General features: G+C 39.9%; 1 protein-coding gene across 1 annotated transcript in view; it reads left to right on the top strand.

Annotated features, from left to right (window-relative positions):
- The window catches only part of LOC121946885 (plexin-A1-like), a 321,677-nt gene that overhangs the window by 176,800 nt on the left and 119,983 nt on the right, over positions 1 to 24,894 (top strand). Inside the window, exons 6-9 of the mRNA XM_042491694.1 lie at positions 1,545 to 1,668; positions 1,963 to 2,116; positions 4,108 to 4,207; positions 16,372 to 16,486. Coding sequence (XP_042347628.1) covers positions 1,545 to 1,668; positions 1,963 to 2,116; positions 4,108 to 4,207; positions 16,372 to 16,486 — 493 coding nt within the window. The remainder of the gene's footprint in view (positions 1 to 1,544; positions 1,669 to 1,962; positions 2,117 to 4,107; positions 4,208 to 16,371; positions 16,487 to 24,894) is intronic.

The following is a 24,894-nucleotide window of genomic DNA, read 5'->3' on the forward strand; positions in this document are numbered from 1 at the left end:
GAGTGGGCGGTGGGGTCTCTATGCCATTATGTTGAGTTTCTGTAAAGCGTTATCCTGTGAGGTGTAGTAAAGTTTGATATTTTTTAATCAACACACCTTGAACACACATAAAACATGGCTTAACAGCAACAACATAAAACTGAAGTTTCAAATTTGGCTCCATTATAACTAATAAGGTTCATATAAACACACAAACATTGGTAGACACATTTTCCCCACATAAACAACATGCTTCCTTAATTAGCGTTAGACTATTACATTTTACATTACATAAACTAGCCTAGAAGCTAAAGGACTTTTCATACAAAGCAGGAATAAAAGCAACATGTAACAAAGGTAACTTTGAAAGATGTGGCTTCCATAATAATTCACCGGGTTCACCGACAAAACAATTGTCTTATCTGAAGGCAATAGTATTTTTAGCTATTAAAACAGCTTCACTCACAGGTGCTAACAGTCATAGAAAGGGGCTTCATTTAATATTCATTCAAATGGGGATAATGCTACACTCTTGGACAGTCTTTCCTCAAAATGGTTAATGACGTTTCATTTGTTTGCACATATGAAAAGTGAGAGAGAAAGTCAAACTTTCTCATCTCCGCATGGGGTCAGTCACTGTTCAGAGTGACCATGCTTGTTATGTTGTTACTTTTTGAAAGTTAAAAGTTGCCTGACAGAGTCATACCAATTCTGAGTGAATAAATTTGAATAGTTGTGTGGAGAGGGGCTTCCGCTGTTTGATAATCTGACAAGCACATGGTTTGGTTCATATGGACCTCTTTACACCCCAATGAGCATCAAGTTGGCCAATTAAAATTTCCAAAGGGTGTAAAGGATGCACAGGCAAATTATTTTTTTTCCTAGTCTGTAAACTGCATTCCATAAACTTCTGCAGTTAGATTTGGTAGAAAAAGCTCTGCCCTAAGAGGGATATCATAAAAAAATCAGATATGCAACAATGCTTCTGCTGAAAATCCAAATCCTGGTCATGTACACATGTACACTTTGTAAAGTCAACTACACCAAATCTTAGCCCATAAGAAGATTGGGCTGGAGTTGGCATGAACATGCCCTCAGAGTAACAGAGAGAAGTGTACACCTGTGTTAGTAAGATTGAATGCTGCGAGTCAGCTGATAACCGAGCAGCTGATGAATGAGCCACTGATGGGAAAGCATGAATGAGCAGCTGGTGCCAATCAGCTAATGCAAGTGTGACTTCAGTGCTCTGCCTGAACTAACGCCATGCCCCATTTGTTTTTCATTCTGTTTTTGTGCTCCGCTGTATGTTTGACTGTGCTCGAGACTTAACCTTTGAATTATTTATAGGTGCTCTTAAACCTTAGCAAACCAAAGATACATTTTGATTAATGCCAAATAGACAGATATATTGGTGTCCTGATACCAAACATCATGATTGACAGCAATCTGTCTCTAACCAACCTTCTTTGACAGAGCTAGTGAAATTACTTACTGAAAATATTCCAGTTACTGCATTTTTGTTTTTCAACTGAATACACTGAGATGTGACTGTCGTGTTCCTCTAGATGTTCCAGGAAGGATCGCTGCGAGCGAGCAGAGGAGCTTCAGCGTTTCACCACCAGAGTGGAGCAATGCGTCCGGCTATCTGTCCAACCCGACACTGTGTCCGTCACCATGTCAGAAGTGCAGGTACGGTTTGGTCTGTCACTGTATGTGTGTATTTTGACGTGTCAGAATGTGTGTGACGAGAAGTGGAGGAAAAAAAACTAGACAGCACAAGTGAGCAAGATGAATGTGAAATTAGATTAAATAAAGCTTGAGTCATCAGTGGCAATCTGTCAGTCATTTTGAGTCTGAGCTGAAAAGCCACATATCTGAGCAGCATATTCTGTTGTGATGCAGTAGAACTTATCATCACCAATAAAGTATATCGATTCATAAATGTATGTTGTCCCTCACTTTTTCTGCTTTCCTTCCCTCTAGTTGTCACTTCAGACACAGAATGTACCTAGTCTGTCTGCTGGAGTGAACTGCTCTTTTGAAGACTATGTAGAGACAGAAGGACGCATCTATGGTGGACGGATCTTCTGCCTGTCTCCCTCTACAAAAGACGTGTCTCCCATCACACGAGACCAAGGTAAAAAAGAAAGAATAAAACAATACAACCACAATACAGGGTGTGCAAAAGATGTAAAGTTTAAAGTTCCCAGACCTCTGACTTAAACTCTTTAGTTTGCTCTCTGGGGGTAATCTCAATAAACAGATAAAGGCATGTGAAATAAGAATCTGTGGGCGACATATTGTGGTATATGAAAAGTTCTGGCTTGAGTTTGTAGTCTGAGAAGTATTACAGATGAGCAGGCCTTGGTGCAGGTAAAAAGGTGTGTAGAGCAAAAGAAGTGAAAGGCTTTGGCTGAAATGTAATCTCCAATCCACTGGATATCGTCTGCAGACACTTTGGCTTTTTATAAGCTTTGTTCTCAAAATGTTATCTGCATTATGAATTCAGGTATTTGTTTTGGAAAGTATACATAGTAGTTGTCTTTCAACTGCAACTGCATTTTGCATCTCAAGCTAATAATTGGACAGTAAACAGTGAATGCAACATGAAAGAGTCTTGGACCTGATATCAGCTGGCCTCACCTTAAGCCCCAAAATATTGCCTGTTGCCCCCAGAGGCTAATACCTCACCAGACCCAGCAGGTTCCAAGACTGCTCAGGGGGTTGCCTGAAGGAAAATGTTCATTTCACTGAAATTCAAAAGCAGCAATATCTGTATGGAACCTAAAAGTGTTTCATATTTTAAAAAGACATTTGAAAAATGAATGATCATATGAATAAATTGTGTAAAATATAAGAATTAAGAAAAAAAAATGTTTAAAAAAAGTTAAAGAAATGATTGAAGCTCAGTTCCTTACTATTAAACTTAATCCCATAATTAACTATCAAAATAAGAGCATTTGTATTGAGATCATTATACATTATAGATTTTTAAGTTGCCCTTTTTATTTTTTTTGATATTGACATTATACCCAATGGTAATTAAACTTCATGCCAAGTTTTATGTCAAAATGAAAGAATGAAGACTTTTCATACTGTTATAGTGACAATGGTGCTCTTTTTGGATAAACAAGCAACAACAATCCGGAATAAGCCAAACCTCTTTAACTTTTAAACCCTATTTAGCTGGTTAGCTAGTTAGCTGGCTATTTTGGTAGCATGCAGCATTGTTGTTGGGCTAGATAAATAAAAATTACAGTTGTATGTGTTCATTCACAGTAGCAGTTAGATAGTTGATTCACAAATACTTCAGTACTGTCGTTGCTTAAGCTAACTAGTGCTAACTGGCTAAATCTGGTAGCAGTTGTTGAGCTCACAGGGTAGTGACAACATTACTGTCGATGAAAAGTGACCAAATAATTTATTCATATGACTCTTTATTTAACGTCAAAGACGATGGGGTTTAATATATCAGCCTCGGTAAATTAATCCTACTACCACAGCTGTCAACCTGGACACACTTTGTTAGATTCACCAGGCGCCTGGGAGTTGCACTCTCTGAAAACAAAATGTTTACTGACATTTCGGTCCCTTAACAAACTTTTGTTTTGGTGAGAAGATGACAACTTCATTCTGGGCTTCTCGGCTGAGCAGTTTTGTTTGATGCTGCATAAATACAAATTGTTTGCTTCATTTAGCCTGTTCATTCAACTGTGTGAAACACGAGTCATTCTGCTCTTTAACTGTGCTCATTTGTTCGCGATTATCAAACTAAGAAACTGCTGATTCACAAACTTACTAGACAAAACCCACAAATGCATATGGACTGCTGAACTGTTTCTTTCACCAAGTAACTCTACAGAATGTCTATTGATTCAGCTGCAGGCCCTGCTTACTTTCCAGTAGAAACATTGTGGCTCCAAAATGTCAGCTGTTCAGGAATTGACAAGTAACACCCGAAATGAGGCTGTTAACATTTCAGAACACATTGTCTGAGCTTGCACATGATCCTGGGTTCATGAAACATTTTCCACACACTGACTGTGTATGATAATATCAGTAGTACACTACAGAAATATTTAAAGACTGTTTAAAAAAATCTAATATGGTCTTTGTGACTCCTCATAGGTGACCAGCGTGTTATAAAGTTGTATCTGAAGTCGAAGGAGACGGGGAAGAAGTTCGCTAGTGTGGACTTTATCTTCTACAACTGCAGCGTCCACCAATCGTAAGTTATTTTCCAAATTTTAAAAAAAGAGTTTATGCTAAAGCTGTGCTGTGTTGTTCACACTTTACAGCTGTCTTGTTATTGAAGTGGCTGTGGAAGTGATTGAATTATTGAAGTGATTGATTGGCGACAGTGGTCACACATTTCAAGATCTTTCACCTGGAGGACTCCCAGATGAATAGCCTATGTCATGTGATGAATGGGTCGAACCACAACTGGGGATACAGGGGGTACTTTCTAAAAACATGAAAGGTCAAAAAGCAGAGTTATGTGTAACTTACAGAAACATTGCATACAACAGTCGATCTTCCACCATTATTTTTAGGTCACACATAGCCCTCGAGTGCTGATTTGCAATTGCTGATCCAACAGCAATTTGCCTCAGATCTGGACATGGACTTATTATGAGACAGTGGGCCCCTGGGCACAGATTTGCAAAGGGATACACTACCTCTATAGGAGCAAGACACTCCACTCCATCCTTGAATCTGGGGCTTTTTTGGTGGGGAACTCCAAAAACTGTCAGTAACGGAAAATCAGAACTAAAGTCATGTAGTGTGAACAATTGTGAATGGAGTTGAATTAGAAGTGGAAGAAAGGGGTGAGAACATTCTCCTTTATGCCCTACACCCAGCAAGATGCAGACTGGTGGAAAGCATTGATCAATAGAAGGGTGACTGCAGTTCTTTCCCAAAAGCAATAGTGCTAAATTATTGGCCTGCACATAACTCCTATAATGGAGAATGGAGAGAACAGCATGCAACCTTTGCTAATTCATTATTCAATGTATTCAAGCTTTTTACAAATCAATTAGTTAATTAAATCTCAAGCAATAAAGGGACTACTGGTGAGTGAAATAATAAATCGATTCCTAACCATGCAAGACCTAGAAGGGCAGCCAAGCTTGGGAGGTTAAAACACGTCAGTCGTGTTTCTTGGAAATGAATTATCCCTAATTTAAGTGAAGGAATAGGGATTGGTTACTCAGCTCTGGTCTGAGAGCAGTTTTTGCATGTTTTTTTTATTCATATGCACGGCTGAGATTGGTATTTCAAAAGAAGAGCAGGGAGGGGGAGAGACAGGCCTAGAGACTATGTACACATTTTTTATTTACACTATTCTAATTTGGTTAAACCACTAATCATTAATCAAAGTCTATAGTCTTCTTTTGAATTTAAAGAATGATGTAATAGTATGTGTTTTGGTTGGAGATTAACAATTTTTGGTTTTCCATTAAAACTGCAAATTGATTGGAACCAAAAGTTACGGTATCTGAAAGAGCTGAGGAGGTGAATACTGTTTCAGTTGTTGACTGATCTTGGCTGCAAGGACAACACTCAGCTGTGGCTAATTAACGTTAATTAGTTGAGGTGGCTAAACTATAAACTGAAACTGCTGTTGTCTGTAGAATGTTATCTGCTCTCTGCATGCTGCTGCTGTACTATTAATGATCCTCCAAAGATTTTTTTTAAAAAAAAAAAACCTTTATCTGTCTATCTATCTTTTGAGTGCAGGTGACCAACAGAAAGGAAACATTTCTTACAATGTCACAGTTTTTAAATCATATAATTTGTTTACTTTATCAGCTGAAGACTTTAAAATAAAGACCTCTCTCTGCTAAAAAGCAGTCTTTCATTGAAAACATATTTGCTTTTTTGTAATGCTAACATTTTGGGGCAGCTAGAAGTTGCTTAATACTATCATTTGCTAAGTTACATATACAGTGTATGATGGTGCATAGACAGTTTAAAATAATATGGATGTAGACACTGTCATAACCCATTAGTTAGTGGACTCCCATTTTGCAGTCCTAATTTTGGCATTTTGTCCATCGCCATCTTGGATTTCTGGAGCCCTAAGTGGCCACATATGGAAAAACAATGGAGCTCACTCTACTGTTAGCTGCTGTTAGTTTGCACAGTGCATCTATAGCTGTAGTTAACTGTGATAATGCTAATGTTAATCTTTACCAAAGAAAAACAGGCTTTGAGCCATTAAACAAAATGTATTTCCCACAAAAACTAAATCCGACTTCTTCGAGGGTCTTTACAACCAAACACTGAATAGACTTTTTCAGGCAACCAAAAAGTTACCACTAACTTTCATGAACTGTAAACACACTGAAATAGCTATGGCTATGCTTATATTAATCTGGGGTTATGCCATAGTTACCTTACCAACGTTGTCATTGTGGTAGCGACTTGTCAACGGACGGCTCCAACCTGTCAGTTAAAGCAGCCATCCCCTCAATTTTTGCATAAGATTCACCCCCTGTACAGTTTTTTTGCAATAGAGACCAAAATCCCTAAACGTTTTGTTTGGTTTTTTTTTTAGTGCCAGGCTGTAAACATGTTTATTTCTGTTGTAAAGTTGGGCATTTTAACATGGGGGTCTGTGGGGATTGACTCGCTCTTGGAGCCAGCCTCAAGTGGCTGTACAAGGAACTGCAGTTTTTGGTACTTCAGTGTTTGCTCCATTTTTCAGCACCAAATATTGCAGCTTGAGCGGTTTTATGCTAGAATCTTACTAGCTTTATCACTGGCTATAATTACTGCTCAAGTTCTTACCATCAATCTTAATCTAAACTGCTAAATCAACAAACCGTATCAATAAGGCTGATATACAGTGACTCTGTAAGCCCTTTAAGTGAAAAAATTAAGTAGTTACACAGTCACTGAGAAATATTGGTGATACTCTTTAAGGGAGATGAGCTAATGTCTGCCCAAAAATGTAATTTGTGACAAGGTGAGTAAGTCGGGGGAAAATAAACCAAGTTTTCTAAAATCTTTCAGCCTTAACAGTGGTTTTGCCCCGTAATGCCCGTAAAGATATTGAAGTAACACACAAACCAGCAGAGCAGCAGTGAGATGGGCCTGATAATGAATGAAGAATGTGTTCTTAATTGACCTGCCTTGTTAAATAAAGGTTAAATGAAAATAAATAAAATGTCATTCGCTAAATGACTCTTGGCTGGAGCTCAGTAGTCGCTGAGTGGGATTCACTGTTCCACACACTCACTCTCTCGCTCTGTCTCTCTGGTCTCCTCCACCTGGCACAAAGTCACATCGCTCATTTAGGTATCTGCACTTTGTGTCGATACACCTGAAATGAAAATGCATCTGTGGCACGCTTAAAGTGGATTTCTCTTTTTCTTGCCAAGTGTAGATTGATGGCAGCATTATTGCCTCTCCTAATGTTTACATCATTTAAAATATCCTCAAATAAAAACAAAATCTATTTGGGGAATTTTTCTTGCTTTTCTTTTTTTTTCTTTTTTTTTCTTTTTCCGGGTGAGATGGAGATATCTTGTAAAAAGAAAATCAGAACATAGGACTGTGGACTCAGGAGCTCTCTCTGAAAAGTGTCCTTTGTGTGTTCGTTTTTGAATTTAATGCATCTGAGGAACCTTGAAGATTACGAAAATAGAGCAATAATGCATTAAAGAAACTGGCCAAAGATCTAGCTTTAGACTGTTAAAAACGCTTCCAGGCCAAAACTCTAACCACAAATTATGACCATAACCTTTAATGCGTGAAACGCCAGCATTACAAGCAACTAGTAAAACAGGGTGTGAAGTGCACTTGTTCTGCTCTCATTCTCTTTTCATGCCACTATCCCTTCCTCTCACCCCCTGGTCCTCTTTTCCTCTCCTGCCTTCCCACCTTCCTCTTGTCTGCCTATTACTTTCTCTTCTCCCATCCCTCCCCCGGCCCCGACCCCTCTTAGCCCTCTCTGTCCCCCCTCCTCGCCTCCCTTTCCTTGCCCCTCTCTCGTTCATCAGGCCCATTTATTGCCTGCGCTCTGCTCTTGGCCCTGAATATATCTGCATAGTAATAGGCCGTTAATTAGCTGGAGCCGGGGCGCCTGTGTGGAGATCGTCATAATGGAGTGGGCATGGAGAGAGAGCTCACCTGGGCCACTTCTCAGGGCCTCCAGGCCCAGTTCAATGGCTTTGATTCATTTTGTGAACGTGTGAGTGTGTTTGTTCCTTGTGAGTTGTACAGGATGTATCAAAGTAAATGCACTGTAGTGCATAAATTTGTACGTGCGGAAAGTGTTTTATCATTTGTGTGTGTGCGTGTGCGTGTGCGTGTGTGTGTGTGTGTGTGTGTGTGTGTGTGTGTGTGTGTTTATGCTCAGTGCCCATGATTACCAGCCCACCTAGCCCTCCTCTCTTTGCTGCATAAACAGGCGTGCTGCTGTTTAAGCCTTTGATGTCGGCTTTGCCGGCCCCCACAGGACTCTGCAGGACTGTAAAACTACAGTGCAGTTATCACCGCAGCAGCTGTAACATAAACCCACATATTATACACCACTCCCCCTTCGCCGTCGCCTTTCACCCCTGAATCTTTGACACTGCCTGTAGAAAGCCGGGGCGGCGTTCAGCGGCAGATAATGGAGTTCTCCTCGTGGGCGTGGCAGGTGTTTGAAAGTGTAGCACAGCCTCGCAACAGCAGAGATACAGTATCGGCGCAGATGCACCAGCAGATTAGCCCGCAGGCGAGCACTCAGACGGACTCGTGTGCAACTTCACACAGCCGGTGGATGCGGCACCTGGATCACCAGCCTTACACATACAAACACACATAACAGTTGCACGCACAGTAAAAAGGAGAAGGACACAGACTCTGCACTGCAAATTGTGCTTCGAGCTAGTTACAAATGCTGTTACAATATTAGAAATTTGCATTAAAAAAGAGGTTTAGAATAGTTTAATTGAGCATGCGGGAGGAGGAATAATGCATCTTTAAAGAGAGGAAGAGAAACAAATGGGAGGGAGAGCACTGGAGGGAAGAGTGGGACCAGGAAGAAAACTCCCTGAGAGCTGCTGAGGGAGAAAGACAACTGAGAAGGAGGCATCAAGAGGGAGACAGAGATATAAAGCAGAGTGTGAGCAGACGAGACAGAGATTGTGTCCATTGTGTCAGGAATAATGCGTCCCACACAGCTCAAAGGTTAGCGCCGCAGCCTCAGGCCACCATGACCATTACAATATGAAAGGGGATGCAGTGAAAAGAAGCACTCGAGGGAGGGAACCAGCCCACACTCCGGCCCCCAGGAAGGGCCCTCACGTCGAGACAGACCGTTCACTTCGGCCCCAACTATGCTATACACTGGCAACTTTTGGACTGATAGTGGAAACTGTTTAAGATTAAACTTTCCTACGATGACATCACTATTAGTCGAGTTTTGTTGCAACACTTGTTGGTCCAATTTTCAGTTAAGTGTGACCCGCTTTAATTAAACTGCGGGTTGAGACTGGCAGACTTACCGCTTTTGGACAACGCCGTGACAAGATGCAATAATATCTTATAATGAGTCTGAGTCCCCTGTTGAGAATCCAAGCTTCTCATTTGGTTCCTGCGCTGTATAACTTAATGATGTATGCCTCATTTTATTGCTGCTCACTTTGGAGCTTTATTGGATAAAACACAAAGAGGTCTATTTATAGATCACATAGCACGGCCAGTCTTATCTGTCTGCTAAACACTGTGCACATAAAAACATCCCTGTCTCCTAGAAATCGCATTTATTACTGAATTGCTTACATAATTACATTGTGTTGACAGTGTAATGGCTGCCTGGATTGTGTTGAGAGACAAGATTTGTTTGAGTTAATAAAGTGTTAAAATTATGATCCGCACTGGATCATGGCATACATACTGGACCTGTCTCCTGTCTGTGATTAGGTTTAGGCAAAAAAATGCAAATGGTTAAAAGTAAATGAAAAGGTAATAATAAAGTCATTATAAGTTGATACTGTCCTGTGTATTTTGGTGAAAAAATGATGGGATTCATTGTTAGTGAACATACAGTTCCTCATTACATAGTAAATAGAAAATGGAATTTGCTCAGCATTACATTTCCCCCCAAAACGTATTTGCTGTTTTAGATTAGTTATATTTACACATAACTTCTTGGTGACAGGGCTGCATGAAAAAAGGGAGACATGATGAAAGCCAATCTGATCTTTCAATTAGATGCACAACATGCCCATAGAGACAGAGCGCCTTTAAGTCCCCAATCCACCTTAGAGTAAAACAATTCATTGCTCTCCATTGACGCTGTAGTCCGTGAAGGTGCCTCCTTGACTTTACATCTGCTAACAAACAACAAAAACATAAGTTTTTATAAACTAGCAAACCGAAAACTGAGCTTTTAAGAGAACAAAAGTGGAAACAAAGTGAGGGACCAGCAGAGAGAATGGGTGGAAACTGTTGGACCCTGACACCTGGCAGCAAGTATTTTGCTAAGATGACCAGACTAACTGTAGAGGCTGAAGCTAACTATTACTTTTCCCTCTCTAGGAGACGTAAGGTGCTCAAATAATCATTTGTTATGCTTGTATGTAATGTTTCTAGGGAGTTGCAAGCATTTTGTTAGTGTTTAAGCCCTTGTTTGCATATTATGGCCCCGATAGCCCATAATAGCCCATCAGCCCAATGGTCACATAATCACAGACTTTTAAAATATGTGGGATATGCCCAAATTTGGGTGCATTGATTTTTTTTTTTTTTTTTGTAGGTGTGTACAAACCATTTGCAAGAATAGCCTGTGCGACTGAATAAATAAAACTTTGAATTACACTGCTACAACATATTCACGACGTATATTTTGATATAGTTTTGCTGTTGTTAAATGTGAACCATGATCACTTCAATTCATGCAGAATGTTCATCTTTTTTGGATTCCCAATTAGTAGACAAATAGTCATTTTGTGGGTGAAGTATTCCTTTTTAAGTCTCATGCTCTGCGCCTTTAAAGGCATCACTGGCCCATTTCACTTGGATTGCCACATGTCATGTTTTTAGTTAAGCTTTCTCTATAAGACGAACCTTCTGATCAGAAAGAATCGCAGCTTTATCTGTGACTTTATCACATTGACCAGCATTAAATGAGCACTTTCATATACGTTTGTGCGGGGCCATTGCCCGCATATCAACAGCTTTGTTCCATCGATCCGGTCTCGCCAGAACAAAAGCTCAGAGAAGATGAAAAGGCGTTTGACCCGGCTCTGTTGCTAGGCCTTGTTAAATAGCAGGGGATTTTATTGACTACATTGCAGCAGCGCAGCCACTTACCCAAGTCCAGGCATTGACAGCTCTACTGTAGGACAAGTCTCCACTGGCCAGGTGACCCAGAGGAACGCTACCATGTCAACATGGGTGACAGCAGGAGTGTATAGGTGTGTCTTCCCCCATGGATGTGTGTTGTTGCAATCACAGGCCTGCACACTCATGGCTGTGTATGTGTGGGCACGTGTCCCTGCTACAAGAAATCGATAAACCCCGGGGTTAATAGTGAGGAGGAACTGGCTCACCAGCTCTGCTAACAAACATCAGACTGTTAGCATAACCTCAGTCCACCCCTCTCCCCATGGAAATCCACTGGCATTGATTATAAACCTCACACTGCAGTTCAGTCTAGCCCCTGTAGCTTATTGCTGGCTATATGAAGCCCCTATCACTCTGTCACTCCAACACAGGCGGTTTAGGAGTTAACCCTCAAAGATCTGAATAAACCAAGGACAGAGGGACAAAGACAGAACAAGGATTAGACCGAAATCCAATTTGAAGTCGGTCTTTCTGGCGGCAGGGTGGCATTGTGAGCTGAGCAATTGTCCTTCAGTTTGGAGGACCCGGTTTTAAACCCCCGTGGAGGCTCATTACTGCATTGCTTTTTGCACTAGACTTGTCAGAGATCACTTGTCAGTCAAACAGCGAAAGGTTGTGTTCTGATTTATTTTGCTTTGACTTCACTGTTAAAAAGTTTGCATTTCTTTAGGTGGAGCTTTTTTTCTAAGAGTAAACCTTTTTTTTTCAATTTCCAAGGAAAAGCCAGAGAGTGGCTGTGTAGAACAGGAGAGTATTTGTGAAGTGTATACAGACTGAATCATTGGTGTGTATCCATCACAGATAAGGTAGTGACATGAATGTTTGTGTGTTTGAGGTAATGTCCTGTGAAATAAATTCACATTATGCCTACATGGCTGTATGGATTTAAGCTTTGTATAGCAAAATAATGTGGTCAGCATTGCTAGATTTTACTATTCCTACTATTCCTTTACGTAGCTTTCACTTAACAGTCCAATGTGCAGGATTTAGGGGCATATATTGGCAGAAATGCAATATAATGTTCATAACTTCATGAGTATATACTCACCCCAAACTAAGACTTGGTTACCGTAAGATAAAACATTTATATCGACATGTGGAGTGGCTCCTCTTCCACAGAGTCTGCCATTTTGTTTCTACAGTAGTTAAGAGCGGACAAACCAAACACAGTTCTACTACTCACTGTGCACATTGGAGTTTCAGTTGGTTGCAACCTGCAATCCTTACTACTAGATGACACAGAGTACTTCACCCTAGACCTCTAATGTAAAATAACATAAAAATATTACGTAGCTTTGAAACAGAATCATTTTTTGGCCTTTTGGTGGCAGTAAAACTCTAAAACAAACTTAATCATACACAACATTACCATCACATTGCCTTTAAGGTCCAATTTTTTAGGATTGAGGGAACTATTAACTAAACCAGTGATACACAGGTTGAATGAAAAGTTCAGCAGACAATGAAAAACAGTTGAAATGTTGAGCCTCAAATAAAAAGCTATTGAAATGTTACAAATACTCTTTAGACTCAGGCTGTTGGCACACTGCAGTAAATAAAAACTGCCAAATTGTAGCAAACAAGTTAAATAGGACATAAAATCAAAACAAGATAAAACAGAAGTTTAAAAAAACTTTGCAGGGTCCTAAATTCTCTGCAGGTTCGTCGCTGTTAGCAAACCTCTTCTTCATAATGAGTGATTTAAATGGATCGCTTTCACCTCATGCCTGTCTTTCGATGCATGCCCAGTGAACGCAATTATAGGCCACCAGAAATTCTTTCCCATTTATTGTGTAATGGCATCAACAAAGCATGCTGGGATAACTGCAATGCAAACCAAGTTGGCGGTGTGATGAGAAGGCATGACAGTTTGACAAATTCAAACTTTGCTCACATGAAGACAGACAATCATACTGCAGCCCTAGCAACCGGCGGTGCAGAGTGGACGGGGATTCAGGCAATCTGGTTGCGTAAAGTGGGCATGCACTGTTACAGTTTTAATAATCAATATGTTTTTATATTAATGATAAAGGAGTAGTTTGGGAATTCTGGAAATGGCATACAACTCTAGCCTCAGATTTTGTACAGACTCATTAATTGGTGAGCTCTTAACCTTTGAACAGAGTCTGGCTAGCTGTTTTCAATTTACTTTCAGTTTTTATGCTGCTTACTGTAGCTTCATGTTTTAGTGTACAGGCTCGAGGGTGGCATACATTTTCTCATCTAACTCTCCCCAAGAAAGAGAATAACTGTTTTGCCCAAAATGTCAGCAAATACAAGTGAGCAAAGACCCTCAGTAGAATGCAAGCAGCAGTCGAAGCACAATATTAACATGGATTACAGTCAGCAGTGCAAAGCAGCATTGTGCAAATAAATCTGGAGAGCGATAACCAGATGATGGATACAAACAAAGGACCTTGCAGGTTCCCAGTCAGTTCCTCGGGTGGATACGAGTTGGCAAGCGGAGACCGTGGGTGGGTGTGTGAGTGGGGGTTGATTTGTAGGAGGCCTGATTGAGTCGAGTGACAGCGTACGAGAGAGAGGACTGACACAACATGTAATTAGAGCTTGCTGTTCTTCAGCCAGTTAAGTGAAATTTAGTTCAGAAGTGGTAAAGACGACAAAGCCAGGATTTGTTCCCGTCGAAAAAGAATGTCAGGGATTTTATTTTTTTAAGAAATACTGAACATCAACTTCTGTCAGTCGCTGTAATTATTGTTTATTTAACTTTTAAGTTGTTTTCATCATTTTGCAGGAAACTTCACAGTCTAATATTAAGTCGCTTTTTAGCTAGCAAAGGCTGTCTGTGTTCAAATGACAAGAGTGCGAGAATGAAATTCGGGAAATTGAGACTATTGAGCAACTGCTGATGTAACGTCTCTATTTAACTCACATTAAATGTAAATGTAAAATTCTTTGTGTTTTTCTACAAACTTCTCGTGCATTGCTTTGCTCCCTAGTAGCCATGATAGCCTTGTTTTTGTGTGGTAATCCATGTTTGAATGTGCATACATTTATTTCGTTTCCTCAACTCTGTAGAAGACGAAGATGAGGGGAAAAAAACAAGTGTTATATAAAAACAGGCTTATCTTGGTCTGCCAGCTTAGTTCACTGTAAGCCTCCAAGCATGGAGAATAAGAAGGGAGGAGTGGATCGCCGAGGATTCTCTGCTGCTCTCTCTCGGCTGCTCTCAGCGTCCGCCTTGGCCTTCGCTGACAGCTGGAATAAAGTCTTAATGCACGAGGCCACAGTTACACTTGCTGTTCCAGCGTGATTTCAGGAAGATCTGGCCGTGACCATTTGTGTTGATGCGTGTCCGTGCTCGGTCTGGCACGCGTCCCCCATTGAAACGTTTTCTGTTTCCACTTGTGCGGTATTTCACTTTTCAACAGCTCTCGCTCAGCATATTGTACCTAATCTGTGATCAGTTCAGGTTATAGTGGCTGAGTTTTCATCAGTTTATTTTTATTGCGGTTTTAATGAGAAACTCAGAAATAATTAATGAAAATAGCAATTGTAAGTAGAAATCTCAATTTTGCATCAGTTTTTGCTTGTTTTTTGAAACAAAAAAGAGTTCTTGATAATGCCTCTGTTTGTCTCAAATGTTCCTACACTTAATTAACTTTGGAGTTGTTCTCAAATGAAAGGATTAAATATGATTGGCATTAAAAAATAGTCATTTCCAATACATGGATGCCTCACGCTGCATTGAGGAAATGTTCTTAATTAATTGTATTGAGAAGGGAACTGACTTATGGAGGCCCAAGAAGACCAAAATTTGCAGCTACAAATGTTAGAAGAGAGAATGACAGGGATGTTGCTTTTTATTTGTGTATTTAAGAATCTTAAAGTCAAGAGTGAATTGTTTTGAAAAAAAATCCAGTTGTCATTTTTGTTGGTTCTTTAGATTTTTTATTTTATTTTATTTTATTTTTTTAAAGATTATTTCTTTGCCATATTTGCCTGTATTATTACCTGACAGACTAACAGTATTAAAGGAGGCGAGAGAGAGGGGATGACATGCAGCAAAGGGCTGTGAGCTGGACTTGAATCTGCGGCTGCTGCATTAAGGACAATGCCATTGTTCATGGGGTGCCTGCTTTATCCACTAAGCCACCGGATGTCCCTTGTTGGTTCTTTTATAGCCCAAATTATTCTGGATGTTTAACAGTATTCCTAACAGGAAAAAAAAATAATTTAATTTATTTACATAACAAACTAGTTTGATATAGATCCTTTTTATTTATTTATTTTTTAATTCAAGGTTGAACTGATTAGCCTTCGGTGGTCAGCGGTGTCTGTAATCTCACAAAACACCCTTTTTGGCCATAATCCAAAAATCTACACAATAATTATGATAACATTTCTCACTAATAAGATGTAACATTATTATGTTGACATTTTATAAACAAAAGGTCAAAAGTCAACTTTACTGTGACATCATAGTATTATGCAAAACACTTTTCTGGCTACACTCAATGCCATAACTCAGGAACAAAGGGGGAGGAATCGGTCAGATACTGAATTAGTGAGACAAATCTTTGGTGCTGAAACTCTGCTGATTGTGTAGATCTGTGCTGCTGCAATAAAGATGTCTGTAAAGCACCCGTGTTTCAGAATGTGTAGCATATTTGTAACATTTTTGAAGGATTGTCAACTGTCAGGGCCAAAATGAATCTGGACAGATGTGGATGTAAACAAATGTTAATGTTAATTATAGTTTGTTTTGTTTTGGTTTTTTTTGTGACCAGGATACACATTTTTGTGTGTGGCTTTTCACAGTTTCAAAATAAATGTGTCAGGGCAGTCTCATTAACAGACGTAGTGACACTTTTTCTAAATGAACTCACATTTGTAGTTTACATTTGCAAGAGTTAGCATGAGCAGCTGTACGCTGTAGCCACATCAGCTTCCAAACAAAGAAAAAAGGAAGTGGAAACTTAACCAAAAAAAGATGTGACACTGCATATTATATCTAAACTGATTTTTGGTGTTAATTGCTTCAAAAAGTTAACCCTCCTCCCTCTCTCTCCCACTTTCTCACTCCAGGTGTCTATCCTGTGTGAATGGAAACTTCCCCTGTCACTGGTGCAAATACCGCCACATGTGCACGCAGGACGCCAGCGACTGCTCCTTCCAGGAGGGGCGAGTCAACACCTCAGAGGTGAGGTCGCGCACAAACATCCATGAGCGCGTGTGGTTAAACACCCTCACAAACACTCACGCACATTCAGGAGCACTGACATACAATGCAACACACAAATACGAGTACTGACACGAGTACTGAGGCACATGCACACACAAGTATAATACAGTGGCATAGTAATTCCAAGGGTGCAGCTGGGACCTGTACGCCATTTGAGTGTGTGTATGTGCGTGTATGAATGAGTGCTGCTGTGAGTGGCCCAGCAGCAGCTGTTGTACTCCAAGCAGCGCTGGATTTATTCACTTACAAACAAGTCGGGGTGAATGAGTATGCAAATGGCAGCGTACTACCATCCCAAATGCTATATTTGCATGAAAACCCTCTTATATCCACGAGCCAACTCACTTTCATAGTCCCTCTGTCTCCATCGAAGTTGCTAAGTCTTACTGTCTGTCACGCAAACACGCAAAGTCACACTGACAAACACGAATGAACTTCAGAGTCATCAGAGAGTCGCAGTTAACACCCAGCCACCCTCAATCCAGCCTTGTCTCTATTTCTTTCTTTATCTCTCTTTCCTCTGTTCTCACCTGTGCTGTCAGACCACAAATCTTATTTTATCCTATCAGAGTAACATTTTGTGTGTTGGACACAAGTTCAAGCTGTCTCTCTTCTTCATCTTTCTCCTTCCTGTCCTCATTCTTGTATTTTTTTGGTCTCCCAAGTCATGAAATACTGCCACTTTCTAAATAATATTATAATATTGGTTAGATGTAAAGAGGCACCTTTTGTGGCAGCATCATACACATGGCAGTGCCAGTTTGTAACGGCACCGGCTAATATATTAATAGCTGGATAGTCACTATAGGGCTAGCAGAGGTGGAGGTGTGAAACTCTGGACTTTCATCACAGCAGCATACTCTTCGCCTCAAGTGTGAATATTAAGTCAAATCAGGATGCTTTTTTTTTCTTGCCAAAACCTAATCCTGTGCTTTTGTTGCCCAAACCTCACCAACATAGTAAGTTTATTTTGTCTGTATGCATGTAACAAAATCTGTACATTTCCTGTAAAATCAGGAAAAGTAAATTGAAAAGACACAATACATATAACAAGCCTAAATTGACACACCATCATGGAACATCCAAAACCGATGCTGGAGGATATCTAGCCCATCATGTGTAAAGCTGAATGTCCAATGACAAAGCGGCGGTATTTGGCAAGTTGGGATGAGAACGTGTTGATTATAACAGAGGAAAGGGAGACATCTGTACGGCTGATATCTCCGTCACTAGGCAACTCACATCAAAACAATCTAGGTTGATAAATAGCGCTATGGGTAAGAGGAGAAATAGTTTAGTTTAGTTTTGATTTTTAAGTGAACTGTCCCTTTAAGACATTGCTTGCAACCATGTGTATGAGTGTCTAACAAATATGACAAGGGAGTGAGGTGTGTGGGCTGTGATGTGTGTTAAAGTGCACAAATCTGGCAGCAATTTTGTGTGTGTGTGTGTGTGTGTGTGTGTGTGCGCGCGCGCGCGTGCGTGTGTGTTTTGGTGTGTGCCAAGCGAGAGGGAGAAAAGAAGGAACGCCACTTGACTCCACACACACCCTGTCATCGCATGTCCTATAAACACACCAGGCTGACATCCATCCTCATCTTGTTTGGACCAATTCAACCTCTTTTTTTCTGCCTATTTTGTCTTCTGATGTACTCTGTCTTTTTGGTGCAGGTGTTGCCATGGTTACCAAGACACTTTGAATGTCGGGGGGGTTGCTGAATTTTGATAGACACACATACACACATGCCAGTGCCATCAGCACATCGTTGCGCAGATTATTGTTATTAACACAGCAGAGAGGGTAGAGACGGCTCTGTGATGGATGCATGTTGTCTGTTGTATTCTTCTGCTCTCTCTCTGTCCGTCATTGAATAGGTAACATTTTAGAAGCAATGCATATGAGCACTTGCGCCAACAGGAGTCGTTTTGTCATGACACATTTATCTCCTCTAGCCTTGATTTTGTTCCAATTTGCCAGTTCGTAGCCCCTGCTGAAAGCGATATTGCCCATCTCCGCCGCCTGAAAAAGTTTCCCCTTGTGTCATTAGCAGTAGGTTGCCAAAGTGATTGAATTCACACTACACCGGTTGTCTTCCCAAAGGCATTTGTCATATTTCTCGAGGCTGACTTCACTTCATATCTGATAAAACTTGCATCTGTGAATCTGTGCTGCAGGTACATCACAAGAAATACACTTCCTCTTCATGGTGTAAACAGATATATGGTATATGTTTCTGCCCTTTTAAAGTAAATGTAATTATCGGATGTCACTTCCTGGATGTATGTAAATAGATATAAATCAGCTGTGTTGTGACAGCAGATAAACAGAGAGGCACATTAGGGGCGACCAGGCAGAAAATTGCCAGAGTCGCAGCAACACTTGAGAAGGCCATGAACAGAAATGTGTATAAACACAAACAATGAGAGAAACAAACACCAGGACAGACAAACAAATTTGCTCTGCTCCGATGAATCCCAGCATTGAGCTGGTAGAGTCGGCTGGGCTGACGCTGGGCCCGAGGCTTGGTGCAAATGACTTCATTCAGATTTAAGGAAATGGGGAAAAAATAAGACCATAAAAAAAGGAAAATGAAAAAAAGAGAGGTTTGTTTGCATTTATTTTCCTGTCTACAGGCTCGCCTGCTTATTCATTCATTGATTGCAAACTTGCTCGCTTGTTAATTAAGTCGTTCATTCATTTTGCACGGGTTCGCTTTTCACTCTGGATGTTTCATGTCCCACACATGAATTAATGCAGCACATGATTGACAGCAGAGACACAAAATGGCTGCCAAGAAACAGCCTCAGAGGGGAGCTTTGACAGGAGGTGACTTTTTTCTTTTTCTTTTGTGTGTGTGTAAAACTCCTCAGTAGTTTTATCTTTAGTCTTGACCCGAGCTTTTGGTTATTGGTGATGTCCTAATATTGACTTCACAAATTTTTGAAGTATCATATCTATGAGAAGCACACTGTGAAAGCACACCACTCCAGTCACCAAAAGAAAATGATGATATTGTACATTTCTGGAAACCATGGATACGTTTAATTTGTACGTTTCATACATCTCATTTCTAAAATGACGTAGTATATGAGCTAACTGGATGGTGCAGCACCTATAGGCAAGATGCCTGCCAATCTGTAGACTGCTGTTCGAGACAAACACCTAACAAAACTGGTAGTTTTTTCGCCCGTCATTGCTACGTTTACAGCAGCGATAATGCCACGAAAAGTATTTGTCTTTTCAAAATATTCTCATAGAGTGAGTTGTATGATATCCTATGAAAATGCTTGCAGTACAGTTCTTATGATATCATACGAATGAGCACACCACGAATTACATTACAGTTTAACGTACAGTTACATAATCAATAAAAAGTCACAGAGGTTAGGTATCAGCAATGAAAGTAACCGTGGTTAGGTAGTAGGAAAATAAACATGGCGAGGACCTTCCTTAAAATGAGAACACACATTAAAGAAGGCACACCAAAGTACAATAAGTTGAGGTTTTTATTTCTCACAATTTAAAAAGTTCCTTTGGTAACTTTTTTGTAAAGTTTTGCTGTTGCAGGAGGAGAAAAAAAACCTTTGGGGGCATGATTATGGTCTGTTGCATGTAAGTTAGATGTGCTCTGAGTCCATCCACCATACCGACCTTTAAACCCGTACTTTGGGCCTAATTACTTAACATGAACACCACTTTCTGCACCAACATAAAGACAATTTAGATCTCAGGATTTTGTGATTTTTAGACCAGTAGTTGCATTTTTTTGTTTATTTATTCATGTTTTAGAAAGAGCAGCTTCTGGTGTGTATTTATTTAAGTCTGATGTATTCATTGAGACTGAGTGAAGTCGTCTGAATCTGTCAGATGAAGTGCTCATTATGAGCCACTGCTTGTTCTGCATCAGCCGCTCTCAAACACTTTAACTATCGAGGCTCTGACCTTTTCAGTATGTGAGACTGCAACGCGCCAGCTCTGCCTCCCTCTGATCTGCTCTTTCTCTCTGTCTTTCTGTCTTTCTTTATTTTCTTCATTTATTTATTTATTTTTCTTTTTTGTTCTTTCTATCTTGCTTTTGCTCCTTTCTTTCTTTCTCCCTTTTTTCTTTTTCTTTCTCTCTCCCTCTTACTTTCTGTCTGTCCTTCATTTCTCTCCCTTCTTTTTCATTTTTCTTTCTTTCTCTGCCTTTCTTCCTTTATCTGTCTCTGTACTTTTCTTTCCTTCTTTGCTCTTTCTTTCTTTTTCTCTTCCCCTCAATTACCTTTCTTCTATCTCCCTTTTCTCTCCTTTTTTTCTGTCTGTCTTTCTTTCTTTCCCCATTTTTTTATTTTTGTTACTTCTTTTGTTATACCTTGCTTTCTGTCTTCATGTGTTTCTTTCTGTCTTCATGTGTTTTTTTTCTGTCTACATGTGTTTCTTTCCTTCCTTACCATCTTTCTTCCTTCCTACATTCATTACTTCTTCCTCCTTCACCCCCTTCATTACTCCTGTTTCTCCCCTTCCTCCTGCTCCCCACTCTCTCTCCTTCCTCCTCACAGCCTGACCTCCTTACACTCAGTGAAATACAGTAGGTCCATGATACATTGCTGCTGCTTTGGGGATTGAACCTGTGGCTTTGTAGCCTAGCCTCATTGATAATCATTAGCAGGCCGTGTTAGGCTGCAGATGAACAGAAGTTGAATATAGATACTGTGTGGATCACTGTTAGCCTTCGTGCTGCTAATTAGAGGATGAATCACCGAGATGAGCGAGCTGGTTAGATAGTCATATCTTTCTGTCAAGTCACCACACTGCTGTGGGAAATGCATGCATGCAGGAATGTGTGCACGTGCAGCATGCAGGGCTCTCCACACACAGACTCCCATATTATCACCACTCAGAGCAGGCTATGCACCTCGCCAGCCATCTCCATATGGCTTCCCGTTTTTGATCTCCAACCCAATGAGCTCTCTCCTCTTGTTCACCCTCATCCCCTCAACAAGTCAATTAGCTGGAGCCAGACAACCTCTCTTTTTGTCTCTCAGCTACGGGTGTCAGAGTTACATCTGTCTCTCCATTGTTGCTGGAGCACAGGCTGGTACACAGCTCTCCAGTTGCCCAGCTCCGAGGCTCTGGGGCTGAGGCTGGCACAGAGCAAGCTTCCCCTCTCCCTCAGGGTCTCTCTCTGGCTGGGGGAAGCTGCCTTCCACTGATAGACTTAGGTCTATGTGTGTGTGGGTGGATATGTATATACAGTTTGTGTGTGTGTGTGTGTGTGTGTGTGTGTGTGTGTGTGTGTGTGTGTGGGTGGGTGTGCGTGTGCGCACGTGTGTGTTAATTATTCAAAGTGTATTAAAGCTTAAAGATGCATCTCCAGATGCCTCTCTGATCGTTGGCGTGTTTAATGGAGAGAGACAGATGAGATGAGAAGCGAAAGGTGGAGCATCCACAATAAAACATAAGGGGAGGAGTGTGGCAGTGGCCTAGTTGTTGAAGAAGAAGCAAGCTTGCTAAAACAACCAGGAGGCTCATTTATGAAACTATGTGCATGCTGCGCATAAAAAAAGAAAAAAAAAAGAAAAAATGTGTTCTTCAAAAATTAGTACATTCTGTTATGGTTTGCCTTTAACAAACTTTAGCTAGCCTATAATTTTGTTCACATCTCACATCTGACCCCACTGTTAACAGTACATAGTTAATACAACTCCTACAACTTAAGGAGGAACTTCACCCATTTTCAAATTTCATACGTTAGTCCTATGGTCTAAGACGGTCCAAAAATATTAGTAAAAATAGAGATCTCCTATCCTAAATCCAAACACAAGAGTGCTAAAACAAAAATTTGTGATGTCGTAGGGTATAAAGTTTGGTGCTGCTCCAGAGACAATGAATGGGGAAAGATGCTGTGGATAACACTGACAGCAGCCAGGAGAATGTCTGAGCATATCTGAACATTTTCTGTATCAGAACTGAGAGTAAAAGTAAAAAGAAACAAAAACAAAAATATTGTCAGTCCACAAAATCACTCTCCCATTCATTGTCTGTGAAGCAGCTCCAGACTTTATACTTGATGACACAAATTTTAGACCCTTTTCTCTGGTTTCTGGCTTTTAGAGAAAAAGTAGCTCATGTTCACAAATATTGATTGAACTTTCCCTTGGCCGTGGAAATAACATATTGGAATTCTTAATTTAGGTGGTGTTCCCCTTTAAGGCAAGTTTGATTTAAGACTTTTTATGACGGACATCAATTAAGTAGGGTTATGAATAGTTTTATAATGAATGATAATGTAATTATCATAATTTTATTTTAATTTTTTTTTTCAAATGTTTATTGTAACATGAAAGGTGACAGTTTTGTCTTGTGGCGACAACAAAGGGAGAAAAGTACCAGGAAATACCGGGAAAGATCGATTTAATACATTTTAATACCAATTAATTGATTGGCATTATTTTCAGATGAATGAATTCAATGTCTTTTAAGAGTCTTTTAGGGTCCGCAGTAGTCTATAACATGAAAATCAAAGTATATAATGACAATGAGTATAAATCTAACATATTGATACTAACGCTTGCATCTTAAAGGTGTGTTAGAATGTCTCTAAAGCTTAAGTGTGATAAACACAATATAAATGCAAGACATAACAAGGGAGCCAGGCTTGATGAGTTATTAACTGTTTGTTTTTTTTACCCCAGAGAAAGGTCAGGAGTCACAATAAGATTCCTCTAATTAAGTTTGTGTCAGGGAGCTTATTTTAATTGTCTCATTATTCAAGAAAAAGATGGCAGATTAGACTGTGCACTTGTCCAAATCACCCAAGGCCAATTTGTCAACAAGCTTTTTGAAATTAGGATTGATTGAACGTTTTCATTGCTATACTTACTACTACAAAAAAAAAAAAAACTAAAACCCAATATTTTAAAAGTGGGACAGGAGGGATATTAGAAGACGGGGGTGAAATGATAAAGGAGGAATGAGATATGCAAAGGACTTGGAGGAAGAACCAGGTTGGTAAAGTATGTGGAATTAAGGATAAGAGATAGACATCAGAGTTGAAGGAAGCAGCATTTGAGCGAGCTGATGAAAGGAAAAGAAGGATGGAGGAGTGGGATAGAGATGCAAAAGATGTTTAACCATTCAGGAGATGAAAGGATACTAGAGGGTCACGACATTACCACATTACCCATGCCTCGTGTCTCCTCAGCATCTACTTAATAATTCCATGTCATTTAGTTAATGCTATCTGCCCTACTTTCTTGTTTCCTGGAAGCCTCAGCTGCCGAGAAACATTTAATTGCTCGTATGTTTGTCTTGCTGTTAAAGAACTTATTTTGTCTGCAAAATATAAATAAGAAATATATTCAAATTTCACTGATTAAATCACAGAAGGTTCCAAACAACATCCTTGTTCATTGCCTTAGTTCTCTTTTATTGCTCTATTATTTTTTTTATCTATTCAACAGTTCCTCATGAATTTATGAAAAGTGAGAACAATCCATGATGACTTCTATCACACATCTTTTACAGTCCAAATGACACTTTCCCTGTATTGTTTCCTGTCAGACCCCACTCCTCGCTCACGCTAAAGGCTTAATGAACTTCACTCCACTGTTGCCCTAAAGGCACATGAGTAATCATATGTGGGAAATTAGTTTTAAAAGAGTTTTGACGGCGCTCGCTGTCTCAGTGGATAAATTTAATGGGCATCAAACTGCTGAATTGTGCACTGAGGTGGAGGGACATGGGAATTAACTTGAGTACCAATGCTCTTCAGTCCATTGTTCTGTGCTAACAGGCTATATCAACCATATGCAAAGCAAAGGATGAGATCTGATATTATCCTTGAAATGCATTCATTAAAGACCACATGTATAGGGAGAAGGTTGTAGACATTGACTTAATTGCAAGTGCAGTACTTTTTAAAGGGGTGGTTGATTGATGTTACTCCATAGATTTGATTTGATGTGATTTTTATCAAGAATTTGAATAGGATAGTACTTTACTAAAAACTTTTATTTCAAAAGTGTTCTGTGGTTGAAATACAAAACATTACAAGAAAAACAAGTACATCATTGCAGACAAACAAAATTACATTATAAACCTACTCATCTCTCTGGCAACTCCACATCCATGGCTCATATGACCTCCCTCAAAGTTGAATCATCAGCCTTCCCCACAACTTCTCTTTAAGTTTTGTCTTATAACTTGCCTTTGTTTGGCTTTTTAGATATTACATGAAGTTCAATTTACTTGTCACAAAGTGAAGCCAACTGCTCAGCCTGGTCTATTAAAGGTCTATTAAAAACTCCATAAATATTGACTCCACTGTTTTGGAAGCTTGACGAACACACAGCTATCACAGCTTTTACTGCTTCAATTTTTTAAC

Source organism: Plectropomus leopardus, chromosome 8 (genome assembly GCF_008729295.1).
Source record: "Plectropomus leopardus isolate mb chromosome 8, YSFRI_Pleo_2.0, whole genome shotgun sequence".
Lineage (NCBI taxonomy): Eukaryota > Metazoa > Chordata > Actinopteri > Perciformes > Serranidae > Plectropomus > Plectropomus leopardus.